This window comes from Rhyacophila brunnea, unplaced genomic scaffold (genome assembly GCF_057557595.1).
Source record: "Rhyacophila brunnea isolate RB1 unplaced genomic scaffold, BYU_Rbru_1.0 scaffold_22, whole genome shotgun sequence".
NCBI classification, from domain to species: Eukaryota; Metazoa; Arthropoda; class Insecta; order Trichoptera; family Rhyacophilidae; genus Rhyacophila; species Rhyacophila brunnea.
The window spans coordinates 32,866,095-32,889,072 of NW_028232882.1; the positions used below are offsets into that span (position 1 = coordinate 32,866,095).

General features: G+C 33.1%; 1 protein-coding gene and 1 long non-coding RNA gene across 3 annotated transcripts; both read right to left on the bottom strand.

The window, feature by feature from the left end:
* Positions 1-1,597: 1,597 nt before the first annotated feature.
* LOC147070477 (uncharacterized) lies at positions 1,598-4,464 on the bottom strand. The gene is made up of 4 exons (XR_015070979.1): positions 4,411-4,464; positions 4,003-4,147; positions 3,206-3,295; positions 1,598-2,801 (listed from the first exon to the last, which is right to left on the bottom strand). It is a non-coding gene; the product is annotated as an uncharacterized LOC147070477 (long non-coding RNA).
* Positions 4,465-7,306: 2,842 nt separating this feature from the next.
* On the bottom strand, positions 7,307-21,038 carry LOC147070478 (uncharacterized). 2 transcript variants are annotated; one of them, XM_085949473.1, is made up of 3 exons: positions 20,871-20,987; positions 14,732-14,921; positions 7,307-10,637 (listed from the first exon to the last, which is right to left on the bottom strand). In XM_085949473.1, exons 1-3 carry the CDS (start codon positions 20,895-20,897, stop codon positions 10,594-10,596), a joined length of 261 nt encoding a protein of 86 aa, XP_085805599.1. In that variant the 5' UTR covers positions 20,898-20,987; the 3' UTR covers positions 7,307-10,593. The 2 variants fall into 2 exon arrangements, with proteins under 2 accessions (XP_085805599.1, XP_085805598.1); XM_085949472.1 differs by lacking the exon at positions 7,307-10,637 and having other exon boundaries at positions 11,183-14,921; positions 20,871-21,038.
* Between the last annotated feature and the right edge of the window lie 1,940 nt (positions 21,039-22,978).

The window sequence follows — 22,978 nt, forward strand, 5'->3', positions numbered from 1 at the left end:
ATTTCGTTCCACCTATTGTTGAAAATTATTTGCCGTTTCACTGATGCATGCTCTTAACAATGTCTTATTGTCATTCTCATATTCTCAATGTGAAATTATTCTAGGAATCTAAAATTGTGTTGAAATTCTTGTAGTTTTTGACACATGCTCGCGATAACAGTGTATGTATTGGGATTGTTGTCAATAGATTACCTAACAATAGGGAAAACGTACAAACATTATATCAAAAACAATACTTTTTATGTGATATAGGGGGGTATAATATATAAAATATTATGTCCGCAATGTAATACAACTCAAAAAAGTTTTTATAATACTGATATGGAGAGAGTTTGAGAGCACAAATCGCCTTAACTTAGCAATGGGCCATTCTTACAGAAATTGAAGAGAGTCAGATTGAAAACTACCATTAAAAAGGCAATAAATACCTCTACAAGAACACTGCAATCAATCATTATTATATCAGAAATCTCCAATGTTTTCTTTACTGCATACATTTTATGGTTGTTTATAGTCCGAGTGTCGTAAAAACCTTCGAATATCAATGATTCTTTCGATAATCAGTCGATTTGACATTGCGACTGTCATTATCAAAGGTGTTGTCATCTGTCATAGACTAATTATTGTTGTGACAAGATCATAGACCATAGACTAATATACTTTTATAGATCCGCCACTCAGGGATACCAACTGGTTCAAAGTTGTCTCTCTCTAAAGTAATATTCTGTCTCTCTCTAACAACTTGGTGTAGCTGGCGGGCTTTTTTTTAAATAATCTGTTGCATTGTAATATGGTAATAAAAAGTCAAAAAATTGATATAAGTATTATTTTTATTGCAGAAATATAAATGTACAACAAAAAATAATATTACATAGCATGATAAATTAATAATATTCCAGACATGGTATATAATATCACATATTACATTATCACAAAACCATGAAAAATATAAATTTTATCAAATACAATGAAATTGTGAATTACATTAGGATTTTACATATTTCAATTAATTCAAAAAACTAATTATTGTTCTCTGATCAACAGCATTTAATGATCATAATTCAATTAGGATTTAGTCGTCAGAATCCCAATTTCAACAGTTGAATAATGATTATACAGACATATAATAATTATACAGCTGGTTGGAAATTATACAATTAATTTGGTATGTACTTAAGTATTATTAATTGCATGTTATCGTCATGAAAAGATTATATTTTAAATTCTCAGAATTAATGATTTTGTATTAGCAGAGATAAATTACTATTTTTCATTAGTTTGTTTGATTAAAACCTCAATAACTGAAAAAAACCGATTATTGAAAATGCCATGTTTAATCTATATTGCATTTAAGGGTTTATTGGCTTAAAAAAATAGCTGTATTATTTTAAATAGAAATTACAAATTAAATCATCATTTAATTACAAGATTCGTTTGTCACTCACTACGTAAATTCGATATTTTGACATTAATATGCAATGATTCGAACTGAAAAAAGCTGTAATTATTTTAAACATTTTTATTGATTAATTTGTTAATTTAGATATCAGAAAATGAGAAATTAATCGATTTTATTAAAAATTTGGATGTATGAAATTCTTAAAAGGAAACGTAAAACTTGTGTTATTCTCACTGCTATATTATTTTATGCAAATCCACATATAAATAACAGAATTCTTTACGATTATCGATTACGATCGACATTACGATTTGTTTTAACTATCTCAACTGTAAAAGCTCGACCATTTTACTCGTCTGTTAGTCAGTAGCGAAGCATAGACAAATCGGATGATTTATTGTCCTCAGACTTTTCGCTCGCCTGCGCCTGCATTAGCATAAATTAAGAAAAAGACAATTCAAAATAAATTACTGTAAATTGGTTACATATCTTTTTAGATAAATATTAGTTCTTTGCTGTACAATGTTTGTAAATAAAATGTTTCCACAAAATGTATATAAACCCAAAAATTCTTAATTATCAACTTATTTTTAAAAGCATCTAGGTACAACTGTATTTAGAGTCGAGTTAAAATTGAGAGCGTACACAAGTTTTGCAGGAGACAAAAACATCATGGTTATTATAGAAATATATACAAACATAAATGGTTATGGAGTTTAATCATCCATGGTTTAACAATGTTAGATTTTTTATAGAATTACATCATTTGCAAGATGGGTAAATATTAACAACGGCCACTAGATGGCATTGAAAGTCAATTTTCGATTAAAATGGAGTCACTTTTTTCTAGTTTCATCGACGAATATATTATACAATGAAATTGGTGAATTACGTTAAGATTTTACATTATTTCAATTACTCCAAAAAACTGATTATTGTTCTCTGATCAATAGCTTTTAAAAATCATAATTCAATTAGGATTTAGTCGTCATAATTCAAATTTCAACAGTTTAACAATGATGATACAGACATATTATAATAATTATACAGCCGGTTGGAAATTCTATAATTAATTTGGTATGTACTTAAGTATTATTAATTGCATGTTATCGTCACGGGTTTATCGGCATAGAAAAATGGCTATATTGTTCTAAATTAAATTATAAATTAAATTATCATTTAATTACAAGATTAGTCTGTCAATCACTACGTAAACATCTAGAGCGGGTTTAGCGATTGATATATTATTATGTATATTTATTTATCCAATCTTCAGAGGTTATTTTATAACCCAACACAAACGTATTTGCTTTAAAATATCAGAGAAAGTATTCTGCCTTGGGGGTGAGTTGATCAACACAAGGGACACCAAGACGCGCTAAGATGCAGCCATATGTTTTATCTGAAACATCATAAAACAATGTATTATTTACTTATAATTATTGCAGTATATGTTTTATTTTTCAGTTTTGTATAGTTAGTCATGGTAACGGCCCATTACTTATATGTAATCAGATCAGTATAAAATGGCTGTAAAGCCTTAAGTCACATAAAAAATTGTTACCCATTTAATTAATTTAAAACAAGAGCTATGATGTTTTTGAGAACACCAAATGTAATGTGTATACATTATAATTTAATTCTTATTCTTGCAAGTCGGTTCCAGTCAATTTAGGACCTTGTGAACCTACCAATTGATGTAGGTAAGTATTGATATTTTTTAGTTGTGTGGATAGGATCGATTTGTGTCAATCAGCACTAGTGATTATGTACTTCAAGGCAACTAAAAACTTAAAAATTACTCACGCTTCTCTTTCTGAACAGCTGAAGTGCTAGACGTCTCCAACTGAAGCTCTTGCTGCATCGTTAGGGTTCCTGGCGATTCTGCACGTTCAGCTGAAATCGTGCAATATTCACCATCGTTAGTAATCGTTGAAGAACAGTTTACCATACCTAACAAATTGAGGAGAATTGAAATAAAGTTTGTGTCCACAGATTCATTATAACTTGTGTATACAGAATGGATCACACGAGTATATAACATTATAGCTCCATGTGCATGGATTTACCGGCACCAATAGTACATCCACGTTGGCCGCGCGGCTTAAGCGTCAGCCTATAGTGTTGTGGGTCCCAGGTTCGAATCCTGAGTCTGACAAGTACACATATTTTTTTTCAATTTGTGTATGAGTTGGAGTATGGACCTAATAGGTTGAGCAAGTGGCTGATATCCATTTCTCGTAAAAACAACTTCTGTTAATACAAACCTCCATCCTGTGGAGGCCCATATGATCCTATTAGGATTGGACATGGTCGAAGATAGTGTGTAAACTAAAATATCCCAATAATAACCGTTTACACCTAAAAGTGCTGACTGTCCCGCTAATCTCATTCTTCGAGCGTAAGCGAGACGCAATGTTGTCAATGTATGGTGCCATTTAACAGGTTGTGAAAATGGTAAACGTCAAAAATGCCCTGCGTCGCCGTGTAATTAGTATTATTTCAGGCAGATTCGCCACTTTCTTTCAACTGGCTATGCGTATCCGCCATGCAAGTCCCAACTACTGCGTTATGTAGGTACATTATTTAAAAATATTACTCACAAAATGAAAATCACATATCCGACGATGCATAGGTACATATAAAAGTCGCATCTAATTCTTTTTTATGGCCACCGCTGAGTCGTAGGTACCCACTGGAAAAATATTTCTGTATTCTTCTCTGGGTGTGGACGAAGCACTGCTTCAGCTGAAATATAAAATAATACTAAATTACGGTTTTGCTTCTCAGAGAAATGAGACCCCACGCAGCAGGGTTTATTATATTAATAGACTTTTCTACGATTCATTGATTGACATTCATGTTTGAGAGGAAGCTTGATGTATTATTGTATGTATGTCGAGTGTAATTGTTGTTTGGCTTGTTATATAGTGTATATATTAATTATTATGTCAAAATATAGTGCAGATGTATGAATACTTCATTTTAATGCAATATTGTAGCCAACTTACGTTTAAAATCAACACATCCTTCCTGGCATCATGGCACCCTTTTTGTTAAACATTGTTTAAATAATATTATAATTAATACATAATAATATGTATGTACTGGACACAAAAGTATATAGTTTGCTTATTTCGCTTTTGATTTTGTTTTAGAACAAACTAGTATTTTGTATATAAAATTAGCCGTTAATATTTATGTACGTCAAAAACTTTCGATTTTTTCTGTGGACGCCAGCAGTGCTGCCAGATGAAATAAAAATATGAATTTGCCGAATATTGCCATTAATTTGGCGATTTTTTCCCAAATGAACATTAACTAATTAATACCTCCAAAGTACGATAAAAAATTATAAGTAGGTAGGTTTTTTTATATCAAAAATAATTAAATTATTATATTATGTAATACCTACCCTTTTAAAAAATAACATTTTTTTAAATTTATGTTTTGTATAATATTACCTACACTATTACAGGATATCTTTCTAAAATAAGTAGGTACGCAAATTAACTATCATGATACAATATTTAGAATATGTTTTTTTATTGTTTAGACCTCAAATATAATTAAATAATAAATGCAATACTCTTAAAGTGACATTTTTCTAATTCATTTTTTTGATATATTCCATGATTTATTCCTAAAATAAGTAGGTAGGTTGGTACGGTAGTACAAATTTAAAGTGGGTTTTCCTATTGTTTAAATCTCAAAAATAATTAAATATTATGTAATACCCCAGCAATATTAAATAAATAAACGAACATTCATTATTATATAAAATATTAACACGAAATTAACCATAATAAATAACATAAACAATTAATTTTGAATATTAATCAATATCCCATAAACCATGTTCCCCAATCTCATATCCCATAACATCATGTTCTTTAAATGCTGTTGATCAGAGAACAATAATCAGTTTTTTAAATTAATTGAAATATGTAAAATCCTAATGTAATTCACAATTTCATTGTATTTGATAAATTTATATTTGTCATGATTTTGTGATAATGTAATATTATATACCATGTCTGGAATATTATTCATTTATCATGCTATGTAATGTTATTCATTTATCATGCTATGTAATATTATTCATTTATCATGCTATGTACTATTATTTTTTGTTGTACATTTATATTTCTGCAATAAAAATAATACTTATATCAATTTTTTGACTTTTTATTACCATATTACAATGCACCAGATTATTTAAAAAAAGAAGCCCGCCAGCTACACCATGTTGATAGAGAGAGACAGAATATTACTTTAGAGAGAGACAACTTTGAACCAGTAGGTATATTTGAGTGGCATGCCCCTGATCATAGACCATAGATAATAATATGTCATAGACAATATAGAATTTAAACAACTGCATAGTGCTGCCATTTAAAAAATATTAAGTACAAAAAATTAAAGTCAATTATTTGAATACCGGAAACTTATAAGGCTGTAAGTGCCAGAAATTGTGAACGGTTTTATTTAGGAAATGGATAGCATGTGCCAAGGCCAATGTCCTACAGAAGGGTACAAGTGCCACTGATGCCCGGAAATAATTCTTAAAAATTCCAGAAAATTGTGTAGGTTGTACGAATTGAATGTATTTTTAAATTCCCTCTACCTACTTTTTTTGAAAATGGCACTCACACCCTTTTAAGTTTACGGTATTCATTTGACTCTGTATAATTAAAATGCATTTTGGTGACAATTGAGTAGTGCATCCAATAAACCGCAGAAAAATTACCTACCCACTGCTCAAGTAACATAAATAAGATTGGTAGCAAATCCTCATTAATTGTCCTTATCTAAAGCGTCGATGACATTGAGCAACTTTACAAGCTGCTTGTCGGAGAGTTTAAAAGAGGGCGAGTAGTAAGCTAGTGCGATTGTGATGATGACACACAAAAATTTCCACTCGCTCAGAAGCCAACAAGCTAGATAGATTGTTTGCAATCTGCTTGTTAGCTAGTTCGATGATGACACTGGGCGAATTTACAAGCAGATTGTAAATTCGCTGGCTTGTAACTTGTAAAGTAGCTCAATGTCATCGACGCATAAGCAATTCGCTGTTTTTACTATCAAGCACAGGAAAACTGGATACTTCGGCCATATTTTCTGCAATTAAAGGTATGATTTACCTTGATTCATAATGCAGGGCAGCAGAAGCGTAAGTAGAAGGAGATTCTCTTGGCTATGCAACCTCCGTAAGTGGCTCAATGTCCACTTAGAGATCTGATACGACTGACCTAAGGTAGGGAGGTGTTCTGTTCTGCAAGTTGTTCGCCCACCTTCGATAGAAGATGGCAATAACAGAAGAGGGAAGCCCTCTCTATTAAAGCATTTGGTTCAGCCGCTGCTATAAATAGTAGGAACCATTTATTTTTACCCATTTGGAAAACGCTATGTTCCAGAAAATGTTTAATTTTGCCGAGTTAATCTTTAAAAACGATATAAAATATTTGAGTGATACTCAATGTGTACGCTGCAAGCAATGTTCAGGGGCACCACGGGTTTATCGGGAAAAAAATTCCAGACAATCTTGATTCAATGCGCCGATGCATGACGATGCTATATTCGTCTGCTTCAGGCGATTACAAAATACAGACTGTTCCCCTTATGGCTATGGTGATCACTTATTTGTTATCACAATCACTGCTAACCTTTTAATTACCACATTTAAATAACAAGTTAATTATATCTAATGGCCAACGACTCAAACGAGTTAAGACAGTGATATTCGATGTGCAATGTCGTGAATGTCTTCAATTTATAATTTGTAAAGTTCACTGTACGTAAAAATAAATAAATTTGAACCAATTCCCAAGGGTGCCATGCCAACTCTTCGCATTAAATTTATTTGAAATACTACCTATATAAATAATACAAACGATTTTTCTATACTTTTAATCATATTTGATCCATATACATTAAGATGGGTCATGAAAAGAAAGAATTTTACATTACAAACATAAAAAAACATTTTATTAAATTTAATTTCTTTTAACAAACAAGGACTTCAAGAAGTAAGGTACACCCAACCCTCGAAATTAAAAATTGTACAAACCCCGGAGCGCTTGATAATTATACGAAAATATCAACATAGTCATTTACTTTTAAATGTATTTTATAAAAGAAGTGTTAGATTTTTTTTTGTTATCTAGCTCAGGCGATCAAATAATTTTTTTCACCAGACAAAGTGATAATTTTGGAGATTTTATGAACCCGAACGGCGCTCCGGTCATTTTGAGGCCTGGGTACACCTAATTCTCTTTTTGCATGTTGGATAGGTTCCAGACAACTATCGTGTAAAAAAGATACAATGGGCATATAAAAATAGGAAACAGGGTTTCTTCCCGATTAGTTTGGTTTCACAACACAAGAAAAAACAATCTGTCCAAATTCCAAAGTCAATGTCGAGAATTTTCTTTTTTTGCTCTTCCTTCCAATTAGGGATTGCAATACCGAATGAAAATGTCAATACCGGTTTTCGGTATTTTGATATTGAATACCGGTTATGATACCGGTATTCGTTAAAACATTAAAAAAGAAGTACTTATCGTCAGTAATTTTCTACAAACACATATCTCAAAAAACACAACTTTTCAGGAGAGGCAAATAACAACTTTATTCTCTCAGTTTTTAATTTAGAAATAAATTTTCTTCTAGGAAATATCCATTTAGAATAGTTACACATATTTTAATGAAAAAACTGTTATGTTTCTTCAATTTATTGCACTATACTTTTGACCGATCAGTCATATTACTGCAGTAAACACGTATCTTGACTTACGAGAAAGAGCTTCAGTATAATCATCTGTCGGAGTTCAGTATTCTGTATACTTACAAACACGTAACTCAAGATACGAGTTTATAATACGAGGGTGGGTCAATAAGTCCTTAGAAAAGCCGACAGGTGGCGCGACTAGTACTGTAAGCGGTTTGTTTTCATGCAGCGGCACTACCGATTCAGTATGCTGCGAAGTTTCAATCAGATTGGTCGGGTTGTTGTGTGTTTCTCGTACATTTAAAAAAAAAATTTGCTTGTTTACAAAAATGGAGAAAATTGAGTTTAGAGCTGTTATTAAACATTTTAATATAAAAGGGTTAACAGCAAAGGAAATAAAAAATGAGTTGGATTTAGTTCACGGCACATCTGCTCCTTCACTTGCAACTATTTATAACTGGTTAAATGAATTTAAACGTGGTCGTACATCAACAAAGGATGAACCACGCTCAGGACGTCCTGTAGAGGTGACTACACCAGAAATGATCAATAAAATCCACGATATGGTGTTAAGTGACCGAAGATTAAAGTTGAGTGAGATAATTGAGGTTACAGGGATCTCAAAAGGTAGCGTCATTTCTATTTTACATGACAAATTGGGCATGAAAAAAATTTCTGCAAGATGGGTGCCGCGTTTGCTCACAGTCGACAATAAACACAATAGGGTGGTGGCCTCTAAAGCCCTGTTGTCGCTCATGCAACGCAATCCGGATGAATTTTTTCGTCGCTTTGTGACTGTAGATGAAACATGGATACACCACTATACTCCCGAGACGAAAGAACAGTCAAAGCAGTGGATTGCGAAAGGCGAATCATGTCCAAAGAAGGCGAAAACCGTAAAATCAGCTGGTAAGGTTATGGCTACTGTATTTTGGGATGCACGTGGAATTATTTTCGTTGACTATTTGGAAAAAGGAAAAACAATAACAGGGGATTATTATGCATCTTTATTGGACCAGCTAAAAAACAAAATTGAAGAAAAACGGCCTCATTTAAACAGGAAAAAAATCCTCTTTCATCAGGACAATGCCCGTGTTCACACATGTTTACGATCAATGGCTAAAATTGAAGAATTGAAGTTCGAATTGGTCGACCACCCACCGTATTTGCCAGATTTAGCCCCCAGTGACTTTTTCCTTTTCCCAAACTTAAAAAAATGGCTAAGTGGACAACGTTTTTTTTCAAATGAAGAAGTCATCGATCGGACAAATGCTTATTTTGAGGACCTTCCGAAAACTTATTTTTCTGACGGTTTAAAAAAAATTGAGAAACGTCTAACCAAGTGTATTGAGCTCCAAGGAGATTATGTTGAGAAATTAAAAAAAAAAAAAAAAAAACTGTTTTAATGCTTTTTTCTAAGGAATTATTGACCCACCCTCGTATTTATAAAAGTCTTTTATTGTGATACGAGTTTTTGTAATTGCTTAAATCTATTATGTTATAAAGTATGTTTTGACATACGTGTTAGTGGAATATGTGCGTATTCAAATTCTAAATTCATTACGTCAAACAACTCAAAACTGACAAAAATTGAGATAAGTGTTTGTAGAAAATTATTATTTTAACTAAAGCCTTCAATTTTATTCAAAATGCAAAAAAGTCCGACAAATAAGAATACGAGGTAAGAAAAACGTTGTAATATGTATAATTTAGTAAATACTTCATTTTGATTATAAATAAAACCGTAATTTGCTAGTACAAATTTCTCAAAAAAACTATTTTTACGAAATACTTGTTTTTATTTTTACCATATTTTGTATGTATGCACTATTAATCCGCCACTTTCACTAATTGGACATTTGTCTGGTTTATGGGGTGGCGGATTACTGAGAGAGTACTGTATATTAAAATTTAATCAACCCATCAAAAGATAAGTAATGAGCAACTAATAAAATATCATCTAAATTATCTACATGAAAAAACAATAAATAATAAATAAATCCACTGATAATAAATTAATTTTGAGTATAAATTCACAGAATAAATTGATCTAATTATAATTAAGAAGTTATTTATTTTTAATCGTGAAAATTATAAGAAAATTAAACCAGTAACTCAAAAGGGAAGCAATGAACAATTTTATTAATAAGACATTATCTAAAATATGTGAGAAAACCAATATTAAAATCAAAACAATTAATAATTATACAAGTTTGATACATACTCCCACGATGGCCGCAGGCTTAAGCGTTGGCCTATTGCATCGTGGGTCTTGGGTTTCGAATCCTGCGTCTGACAAGTACACATATTGTTTTTCAATTTGTGTATGAGTAAGAGTATGGACCTAATAGGTTGAGCAAAGTGGCTGGCACCCATTTCTCGTTAGTAGAATGATGTTACAATGTTCTAAAGCAGCGATTTCCAAACTGGGAGGCGCTCCCTGGGTAGGCTCGATATTGAATTGTTATTGAACAATAATGAAACTTGAATTCAATATTGTGACCATACCTAAAATAAATTTTGATATAAATAAAAAGGATTTCAAGTTATGCACATTTATATTTTTATAAAAATCAATGTTTTTTTAAAATTAATATAAAAAATATTAAAACGATGAATTAGTCAAAAATCTAAACGGTCAAAAATTGAAAACTTAATAAACTAAATTTTAATAATAAATATGACATAATATATAATTTAATAATGAGATGACCCTGCAATGAATTCACATTTTATTACATTTTTTTATAATTGTAAGTTTATTTTTTACACCCTCGATGGCCGCGCGGCTTAAGCGTTGGCCTATTGCGTCGTGGGTCCCAGGTTCGAATCCTGGGTCTGGCAAATACACATATTGTTTTTCAATTTGTGTATGAGTCAGAGTATGGACCTAATAGGTTGAGCAAGTGGCTGACATCCATTTCTCGTAAAAACAAAATCTGTCAATACAAACCTCCACTCCGTGGAGGCCCATATGATCCTATTAGGATCGGACATGGTCGAAAGAAGAAAAAAATAAAAAGATACATAGTAATAATTACAAAATAGTATTTCAATTATTAAAATTATACGAAAATTCAAGCAACACATCAAAAGGTCGGTAATGAACAATTATTAAAACTTTGCTAATAAGCATAAAATGTACTATATACCATTTATCAATTCAAACACTTAAAATAAAGTTATATCAATTAAATGCGAACTTTATAAATAAAAACTAAGCCATTGGAACAAAAAAGAGTGAAATAACATCTTGTAACTAAACTGACAAACAATATGAAATGACCGCCCAATATGACTCAGTCAATGCGAATACGCACCAATCTCTACTGGCAAGTAATCGTTAGTTGATTTAACGTCTTTTGCCAGTATTGATATTGATTTATTATATGTTATTTAATGGGGAGAGGCATGCCAGCAGTGAACCTAGCGGAAAAATACGAAGCTTGCAATTTGAGATTTTTTTTTGATAATTTACAATTTCAACTGTATAATTAATAAATATGTATCTGAAAACAAAAAAGGATTTTTTTTTAATTCAAAAATAAACTTTTTTTTTCCGACCATGTCCGATCCTAATAGGATCATATGGACCTCCACAGAGTGGCGGTTTGTATTGACAGATTTTGTTTTTACGAGAAATGGATGTCAGCCACTTGCTCAAACTATTAGGTCCATACTCTGACTCATACACAAATTGAAAATATGTGTACTTGGAAGACCCAGGATTCGAACCTGGGACCCACGACGAAATAGGCCAACGCTTAAGCCGCGCGGCCATCATGAGTGTAAAAAATAAACTTACAATTATAAAAAAATGTAATAAAATGTGAATTTATTGCAGGGTCATCTCATTATTAAATTATATGTTATGTCATATTTATTATTAAAATTTAGTTTATTAAGTTTTCAATTTTTGACCGCTTAGATTTTTGACTAATTCATCGTTTTAATATTTTTTATATTTATTTTAAAAAAACATTGATTTTTATAAAAATATAAATGCGCATAACTTGAAATCCTTTTTATTTAAATCAAAATTTATTTTAGGTATGGTCACAATATTGAATTCAAGTTTCATTATTGTTCAATAACAATTCAATATCGAGCCTACCCAGGGAGGCGCGCCTCCCAGTTTGGAAATCGCTGCTTTAGAACATCGTAACATCATTCTACTAATGAGACAACTTAAATAGCTGTAGTTTAATCATCGTCAATTTTCCACTTGAATCCACCATGTACATCTTTCAAGTGTTTTTTCAACCGCTGCAATGTTTTGTATTCTAAATTGCATTTATTGCAAACGTATGGCTTAACAAAAATATGAACTAACATATGATTCCTCAGAAGAGCCTTTGTTTTAAAGCAATGAGTACACGAACTACACTTAAACGGCCTGGCATTTGAATGTGTAACCATGTGACGTTTCAAGTTAGCAGGATATTTGCAGGAGAAATCGCAGAGCTCGCACAAATACGGTATATCTTCTTCGTGTACTATGCTGTGTACTTTTAATTGAGATTCAGTCTTACAAGTAAAACTGCAAAGTTTACACGCGACCGGTCTAACATTGCTGTGAACATTGCTATGCATTTTCAAATGCTGTTTGGTTTTACTGGTGTGTGGACACTGGTCGCATTTGAAGGGGCGTAGTGTGTTGTGTGTTATCTTGTGTGTGAGTAATGCGTTCTTTGATTTGCCTTTGTAATCGCACTGCTCACAGCGGTAACGTCTGACGGTTCTGTGCACTACGTGATGAACTTGAAAGTGGCTCAAGATGGCAGTCTTGAAATCGCACAATTTGCATTTGAAATATTTTCCATTGTTATGAATTGATATGACATGTTTCTTCATTACAAAATTATTTCTGCATTTAAAATTACAGTACTTACACGACAGAGGGTAAGACAAAGTCCTGGATTTACGATTCTCATCTGAGACCCTTGCGACATTTACCTTTACTGTTTTGAGTGGAAGAGAATAATCAGAATTGTCCTCCATACCAGCCGAAACAGGAACATTATTTCCGTTTTCATTGAAGGAATGTGTGACTTCTTTACCACGATCATTACCTCTCTTATGCGATAGAGAAAAAGCCAAAGTCTTGTGTTTACGATTCTCATCTGAGAGCCTTGTGACATTTACCTTTACTCTTTTGAGGGGAAGAGAATAATCAGAATTCTCTTCCTTACCAGGCGAAGCAGGAACATTATTTCTGTTTTCATTGAAGGAATGCGTGACTTCTTTACCACGATCATTACCTCTCTTATGCGATAGAGAAAAAGCCAAAGTCTTGGGTTTACGATTCTCATCTGAGAGCCTTGTGACATTTACCTTTACTGTTATGAGGGGAAGAGAATAATCAGAATTCTCTTCCTTACCAGCCGAAGCAGGAACATTATTTCTGTTTTCATTGAAGGAATGCGTGACTTCTTTACCACGATCATTACCTCTCTTATGCGATAGAGAAAAAGCCAAAGTCTTGGGTTTACGATTCTCATCTGAGAGCCTTGTGACATTTACCTTTACTGTTATGAGGGGAAGAGAATAATCAGAATTCTCTTCCTTACCAGCCGAAGCAGGAACATTATTTCTGTTTTCATTGAAGGAATGCGTCACTTCTTTACCACGATCATTACCTCTCTTATGCGATAGAGAAAAAGCCAAAGTCTTGGGTTTACGATTCTCATCTGAGAGCCTTGTGACATTTACCTTTACTGTTTTGAGGGGAAGAGAATAATCAGAATTCTCTTCCTTACCAGCCGAAACAGGAACATTATTTCCGTTTTCATTGAAGGAATGCGTGACTTCTTTACCACGATCATTACCTCTCGTATGCGATAGAGAAAAAGCCAAAGTCTTCGGTTTACGATTCTCATCTGAGAGCCTTGTGACATTTACCTTTACTGTTTTGAGGGGAAGAGAATAATCAGAATTCTCTTCCTTACCAGCCGAAACAGGAACATTATTTCTGTTTTCATTGAAGGAATGCATGACTCCTTTAGAAAAATCACTACCTTTGTTATCTGACGAATTCTTTTCCAACTGACAATCCAATTTCTTCTTCTTCATGGGTGACACTTGACTTTTACTATTGCCTTCAATGCTGGTACGTCTCTTTCTTTCATTAAGAATATTAGTTTCACTTTCAATGTGAACAGTATCTTCATCAACGTCTTGTCTTTCTATTCTAATGAAAGGGGTATCCAACAATGCATTCACTGGAGAAAAAACAAGATCTTCATCTGTTATATCATTATGCACATTCTTTTTACTTTCATTATGAAAATTATTCTCACTTTCTACATTACTAAACTCACCTTCAAGTTTAATAATGGCAGAGTCAATATTAATCTGTGCTGGAGAAGCAGTCAAATTATATATGTTTTCAATTATATCATCATTAAAAGATTCAATATGATATACAGTGTGTATTTCCCTTTTAACAATGTCAGAATCAAAATTTTCTTTCGTCGAACAAGCTGACAAACTATTATTATTGTTACCTTTTACAGAATTTCTTCTATTCTCCATGGCATTGTAATCAGTATTAAGTGAATATATTGTACCTGATTTACTTTTCATAGAACTAATAAGTTTACCTTTAGTAAGATAAAAAACATTATCAACATTCTGTGTTTGCTGATTGTTTGTAGCCGTTGACAGAATTTTCTGGTTATCCTCTGGGCGTAGTTTTACATATTTTTTAATATTTGCAGCATGCCAACTGCGATTTCCCCAATCGGAATCAAATTCGGGATGGTATCTTGGTATGAATACTTCATCCAGCATCTGTAACAATAAAACATAGACTATCATACATAGGAAGATACTGCAATAGTTCTCGTGTCCAATTTATATGTGTCGAGAATGATGAGTCCATTCTATTTTCATACAATATTTGGTAAATGTGCCGCAGACGCTGTCATGAGAGTTTATAACTCATTCTATTTAGACCAAACCAAACCTAACCTAACCTAACCTACCCCAACCTAATGTAATCTTAGTTTGTGATAATGATGCATCGAAATGTATGAAAATTTTAAATTAACAATTGAGCCCATATCCGGAAAACGAGTGTTATTCTGAAAACGGCGTTCAGAGATATTGGCAGTTAAACATTTCAGTTGGTTGTTGTGGAGATACCTGTTATCGAAAATATTTAATTCTGACGAATAAAAGTAGTCTGAGTAATTGAGAACACGGTTTATTAAACAAAAAATCTTTATTGGATAAACCATCATGTTTATAATAAAATATAATATATTTTATGGTAACAAATTTAACGCCGTTTTTCCGTAAAACATAAAATAATCATACAACTCTGATTTTAATGGTAACATCCTTTACCCTAAGTTTTTAAGTGAGTCAATTGAAGTGATGTCTTCATCAGGAGGTCCATTTCTAACTTTATTGGGATAAATTCCAATATATTTTTTAACCAATCAGCACTTTCTTGGCTTCACAAAAGGCAAACAAGACAAATTGTCTTCCATTTACTTTGCATCCCGTTGGATTTTATTTCCCATTTCCCAAAACTTGGAAAATAAATTATTTTGTTCAACGGCTGAAAAAATATATTGCACAACTTCTGACAGCACTTACTCACATTCATCAAAGTATATTTTCTTGATAATCTTTCCTTTAAAAGTTTTAAAACAGATTCAGATTTTATACTCTGAAAAGTAATAAAATATTTATCGCAATAACAAATGGAAATGCTGTGAACGTCCGTAAGCACGAATTGTGTGTACAAAGGTATTTATTATAATTGTATACATGGAATAATTGTAAAGCCAGTCCTCACCTACGCATCAGAAACCTGGACATTAACTCTGCGAAATGAACGAGCCCTGAACATCTTTGAAAGAAAAATTCTCCGCCGTATATATGGACCGATCAGGGATGGCACCAATTGGAGGAGAAGATATAATGCTGAGCTCTATGGGCTGTACGAAGATTGCAGCGCAGTTCAATCAATTACGATTGGGAGACTGCGATGGCTAGGTCATTTGCACCGTATGAATGACAATGAACCGGCAAAGAGAGTGATGTCCAGCAATCCAATAGGACGTAGAAGAAGAAGGAGGCCAAAGATTCGCTGGTTAGATGGAGCTGCCAGTGACTGCCGTATTCTGGGGGTACCAAATTGGAAAGCGGCCACACTGGATAGGGACAGGTGGAGGGAGCTGTTGGAGGAGGCCAGGACCCACACCGGGTTGTCGCGCCCCTGATGATGATGACATGGAATAAACTGTTTTCCTAAAAAAAATTATAAAAGCACATGACGGCATCTGCGGCACCCAATATTTTTGTAATGAAATTCCACCGTCCACCGGTGATCAAACAAAGGCCACATTCTCATATGTAAATTTTTGTAATTCAACCATGTGTTGAATGTTGAACAAGAAATCAATAGGTTTAAGGTTAGAAACTGTTTCCAAAATTATGTAAATCAGATGAGTATTACGAACGATAAATTCATCAAATCACTGCACGTCAAGTTATAGTTGTCGGTCTATAATCGACCATTTTAAAAAAAATGAGATATCTTATATTGTATATTGTGAAACTCCTAAAGTGAGGTCCATGGCAGCTGACCGTTTCTGCCACTGATCTTGGCAATATCTGCACATTTAATAACCCATGAAATTGACTCGTTGAATCAATTTAAAATAAATTGTGTTGAAATGTTCCCAATGTCATTCACAAAAATAAAATGTTAGTTATTGTTGATAAAGAAATAGGCTAGATTTTCTCAGAATTCGAAGTGTCTATAAACTAGCATGTCAACTAATAAAATAAGTCATAAAATTAAAAATTAATGTAGGTAAGCAATGATTTTTTATATAATTTTATTTTATTTGTAAGGCTTCGGCGTCATAGACAGGTGCCTTGTTTGGTGGCTACGTGCTAGGTGACATATCTTAGTGAATGAACGCACACTATTCTATCGCAATGGCCACACTGCACGCTTCACGCCTCGCTACGTGATTATGAGTCACCTCGTGAGTCTCCCGGCGAACAAACGTGTAAGTAATTTTTATTGTGTCACCTAGTAATTTTGCCATTGTCTATGGACTTTGCAAGATGGCGGATGTATCTTCAGTATGACAAATGTCAAAGACCGTATATTTTGAGGTTATGAATAATGACCCATGGGATGAATAATTGACATTATGCACCCAACAAGTTTGAATTTGAGACTTTCGAAATTTTAAACTTAAATTCTCTGTGAGAAGTAGCTTTCTGGTTAGTTTTGAGAGTGACATATCGTTGTTGACTCGAACGCTCCCAAATGTCAAATAAATTTGTACCTGCAATGTGGCAGTAGTGTTTTTAGTAGACAAGCATAGCATCTAGCTCAGTACTAGCGAAGCACCTGCCTATGTGGCCGAAGCCTAAGATATTATGACAGCGCTCGAAATCGAAAAGTTTACGAACCGGAGCGCTCGGAACTTTCTGAAGATATTACTTAAACACAGTTATCAAATTTTATGTGTATTTTATAAAAAAAGAAGTGTGTTTGTTTTGTTTTCTATATATGGCCTATCAAGCTCAGATGGTCAAATTATGTGTTCCACGAGATGGAGCGATAATTATACCGATTTCACGAACCGGAACGGCGTTCCGGTGCGCTCCGGTCCATTTCGAGCCCTGTGTTATGAGGTACAAAAGACCAGCATGTTAATTTTCAAGCATATCTAGTATAGGAGTCAGTGATGCCAACCGTACTATAATTATAGTACAATACTATAATTTTGATTTCGCGAAAAATGTAAAATACTATAATTTTACGCCAAGTATACCAAAATACTATAATTTTAAAGGATTTAAGACGAAAAATGTTCCTGTACTATATATTTTTCAGAAATACTATAATTTTTACGCCTTTGTACCATAATCAGCATAGAAAAATATGGCAACACTGATAGGAGCTTTATTACGAGAAATTTTAAGCTGTTTGCGGTGTCGAAAAACTCTAGGTTGTATCAGTGTTGCCATCTTTTAAAAGTGGAATTATAGTACAGAGCCTCCAAAATTATAGTATTTTGGGGAAAAAATAGTAGGTACGCGTTGCCATCTGTTGAAAATGTACCTACAGGTTTTTTGTTTCTCAGAAAAAAAGTAACGGAGAATTTGAGAAACTCCGAGACCGCTTTTTATTTAGGTAGGTACCTCTTCCGACCAAAAATGCTTAACGAAGAATTCTAGAAATTTCATTTTTAACCAAAGTCAAGGGATTTTTTTTACGTTTTTCGAGATCCAAATCTTATATTGCGAAATAAGCTTTTCACCAATTTATCGAACGGAAATATCTTGTTTAGAACTTTTTACATATTTTTCCGATATTTAAAATTATAGTATTTTGGGCGTACTATACCTGTTTTATATCGTACATAGTTCGCGGACCAAAATTATAGTACAAATACTATAATTATAGTACGGTTGGCAACACTGGGTTGAATGCCCTTATTATGAGTGAATGAGCTACAGAAATGGCAAGATGTAATAAATTCAATTGATCATGCAACTGTTAAGGCAACAATAATAATTGTACAGTTTAGTCAATGTCGACGGGGGATAATAATTACTGTAATTAAGCCAAGGGAATATTAAACACACAGAGTTTGAAAAAATAATTTTTGCCCTGCTCTTGGAATGCATTTTTTTCAGAGAATTTAAAAACAGGCTTTGGTGCTTTTAAGGCCTACCGCGCATGGACGATTACATAACCGGCCGGTAGCATTCGGACAATCGTTGGTTTGCTCGCGCATGGTCTAATTTATTACCGGCCAGTATTTTTGAGCGCGCATGGCGTGATAATACATCGGAGGCAATGCGCGCGCACTGAAGATATGAGTCCGCACCGAAAAATGGCGCTCGCGATATGATAAGAAACGTCAAAATGGATTTTGTAGAGCTTATATTATATAATATATGGAGGTTTTGTATAGATTATCAAACTGTTTTAAAATGTGGGTGTATATATTATTAATTTATGAAGAAAGAAACTGAAAAAATGGGACTGTACGCGCATGCAAAGCCAATAGGTACGCATCGATGAACTGTCAAATGTGGATCTCGTAACGGTTCGATGTATGCGTGCGCTCCATACGACCGCGTCACTTGTGCGTGCATGTATGAGTGCTATGACGTGTCATGCGCGGGCTCTCATTTAAAAGCATTGCCAATGGGGCCCTGGCCGGTTCGAATCGGTGTAAAATTTTGTGTCTGAACACAGATTTTCAACTCGGCCGTTCGCTCGATCGTCCATGCGCGGGGTTGCATTGCAATACGATGGTTACAACTCCTCGATTGTTGACCGTACGAATCGTACGATAGTAAATCGTTCATGCGCGGTAGGCCTTACTGGTTCTCCGTCATCGTAATCTGTCAGTCGCCATTTTTGATTTTAGCTATCTCTCTGTCATCGAATTATAGTACGCGGTCCAAGCCATTATAGTATTTCGGCAAAAATTATAGGACGTGTAAAAATGAAAGTTTTTTTGTTTGTCACATAAACATAACGGAGAATTCGAGAAACTCCGATGCCCTGCTTTATTATAACACCTCTTACGACCGAAAAATGCTAACACCGGCCGCCGTCATTAACTGTCACGTTAGTTTTTTACAATAGGTATACAACGCAAAACCACGTCCATAGACTAATATCGCACACTGAGATCTTATATTATTTATATTATACACCTAGATTATACTGACTACGTCCCTCTCTTCACGTTATTACGATTTGCTGTGATTGAAGTACGAACATTTGACGGAACTTTAAACATCGCAACATATGAACCCCCAACCAAACCGGCGAATTCAATTGATAAAATTTTTCAAAATTGTGGTATTTTTTACGTACTATACTTTTTTAATAGTACGCGGACGAAAATGTAACTTTTGGAATAGTACGCGAACCAAAATGTACTATAATTGAACGTAGTTATGCAGAATGTAGCCAGTCCACAATAATGTCAAGCTGAGATAATGGCACTTTAGTAACAACATGATTATTAAAAGTGTATGTAAAAATGTAAAATTGTAAATAGTATTTTATTTCAAGAATATTTTTTCTGCGGCTTGGCTATTTTCAGCAGAATGTAGAGAAAACCTTCTCGCATCAGATCTATATCAAATCTCATTTTTTTATTTTTTGTGGACTGGCTACTTTCTGCATAACTATGTCCAATTATAATTCGGTTGACAACACTGCGCTCACCAGTATTGCCATGTCTACTGAAATTTCAGTAGATCCACTGATATTTTTTGCCAATATACTGAATTTTTGATTTTTTTTCGAAATTCATGAAATCTACTGATATTTGTGTTTTTCCATAATTGTAAGTAAACTGATGATTATTTTAATAATAAACTTGACATGATTTACGCACGCCCTTTTTTGATGTGTGACACTTCTAAATTGACAAAAAAAGCATTGTAGCTCTACCCAAGAGCGCCATTTACCCACTAACATCATCATTGTTTCTAATAAATGAATAATATTAGTTATTGTTATTCTTAATAGTCTTAAATTATATCTAATATACTACTTTTTCCAAAATCTACTGATATTTTATGGAATCTACTGAATTTTTTGTCAAAATCTACTGAAATTTTAATTTTGAACTTGGCAACACTGGCGCTCACTGACAGATGACAGCGAGCGGTGGCGGTGGCGGAGAACCAGTGAAAAGACCCCGTACTTTGAACAAATAAAACAGTAAATACCTGTACAAGAATACTGCAATCAATCATTTTTGTATGAGAAATTCTTCGAGTTTTATTTTATGGTTGTTTATAGTTCAGTTCTCGTAAATACCTTTGAAATTCAAAGATTTTTTCAATAATCAGTTATGCGATCAAAACAAACATTTTGTGACACATGACCTCGAACACAAAAATCCCTTCATAGACTATGCTTATATTAATTATTGTCTATGACACCCAATTGGCAGTGTTGCCGTCTATTTGTGATCGAATTATAGCTGGTGGTCAAAGAAATTATAGTATTTCGGCAAAAAATATAGTAGGTGAGCGTTATTTAATATGTATACGATTTTGTTTTTCACAGAACAAATAACGGACAATTTGAGATATTCCGAAGCCCTTTTCTATTTTAGTTAGGTAGGTAGGTACCTCTTCAGACCAACTTATCTGTAGAATGGCCAAAAATGGAACTACGAACTACCATAGGACGCCATATTGAAAAACGTCATCCGGATGTTGGATTTTGTCCAGTTGTGAGACGTGATTAGGTAGTTTTCGACAGTTCTTCTTCAGAAGAACTTCTTTTCATTCTTCAGATAAGTTGTAGGTCTGTACCGGCGAATTCAAGAAATTTCACTTGGGGGCTTTTTAATCTCTTTCCAATAACTTTTTTTCTCGACTCGTCAATTTTTCTTCTATTATTACGAAACTTTAGTACCTACCTACTTACTTATAATACGGAAATATCAAAATTTTAGGACAGCCTACAAACTTATATGGAGAATGGGATGGGGAGCCACTGTCGAAAACTAGCCAATCACGACTCGTAACTGGCAAAATCTGACATTCGAATGACGTTTTTCAATATGGCGTCCTATGGTAGTTCGTAGTTTCATTTATGGCCATTCTCCAGATAAGTTTGTAGGTACCTAGGTACATAGAGCGAATTTTTTAATGACAACTTAAAGATAAAAATACATTTTTTCAGATATTCAAAATTATAATGTTTTGTGTGTACTATAACCTTTTTAATATCGTACATAGTACGCGGAACAAAGTCATTGTACAATAAAAAATATAGTACCTACTAGCGATTCCAATGCCGGGATCCCGCACTATTTTCGATATCTATGAATCCCGGGATTAGTAAACATAATTTCGAAGTTTTCGGGATTGATTTTTTTATCAATTTTTATGGAAAATAAAATATAACAGAAAAAATACTTTAAATTAAATAAATAAAAAAAAAGAAAATTATTATAATATTTTCAAACAGTGTGGACTCAACTTTATGCTTAAATTAGTTGATGCCATAAAATATGAAATGTAATATGAAGACACAATAACCCTTGCCGAAAAAAATCAAATACCTACTGATGTTATTATACTTCATGTATTTGTCATTAATAAAAATTACACTAATTGACTATTCAAATAATGTAATAAAATAACAATAACAGCCGAATTCAACACTCGATTCTATTTTTAGTTTGTTTCTTCGATCTTTGTGTATTAATGCTCGGTAATAGTTACGGCAACTATTTTTAATTGACGTAACATCTGGGAGGTTAATGCATTCGTCATTAATAAAAACGTTATTTATTATTATTATCTCTCCTTTTAAAATAATAACAATAATTGAAATTTGAAAATATGCCTGGCTACCTACCAAAATTAGATCCAGATCAAATTACGAAACACTACATGCTTTGGTATTAATTCGGGCATATTCAGATAATTTTTTTATATTGTATTGCCAACACAATATGTAGGTTATTTTTTATTTTAATTTAACTTGTGTTTTGTTATGTTATCTTAAATAAATAAAAATGTTTTACTTTCACATTATTATTTATATTTGAATATTATTTACTCCATTAAACCTATGTATTTCCAAGATTGAACATAAACAATATTAAACAAATGACTTAAATAGTATGCATAATTTTACTAGATTTATTTTTGACCGATTTTATCAACGTTATTTGTACATATAAAAATTAAATATTAAGTATTGGAAAAAAATGCCAATCCCGGGATCGTCAATTTGTAATCCCGAAATCAAGATTTTGGCTCGGGATTGGATTCCCTAGTACCTACCTACTATTCGCAACACAACATAGATGTTT

Bases quoted from the DNA above. Each gene is read 5' to 3' on its own strand.
- LOC147070478 (XM_085949472.1), bottom strand. From the start codon at position 20,897: ATGATTGATTGCAGTATTCTTGTACAG. The intron at 14,922-20,870 runs GTATTTACTGTT...TTATTGTTACAG, and splicing joins ATTGCAGTATTCTTGTACAG to ATGCTGGATGAAGTATTCAT.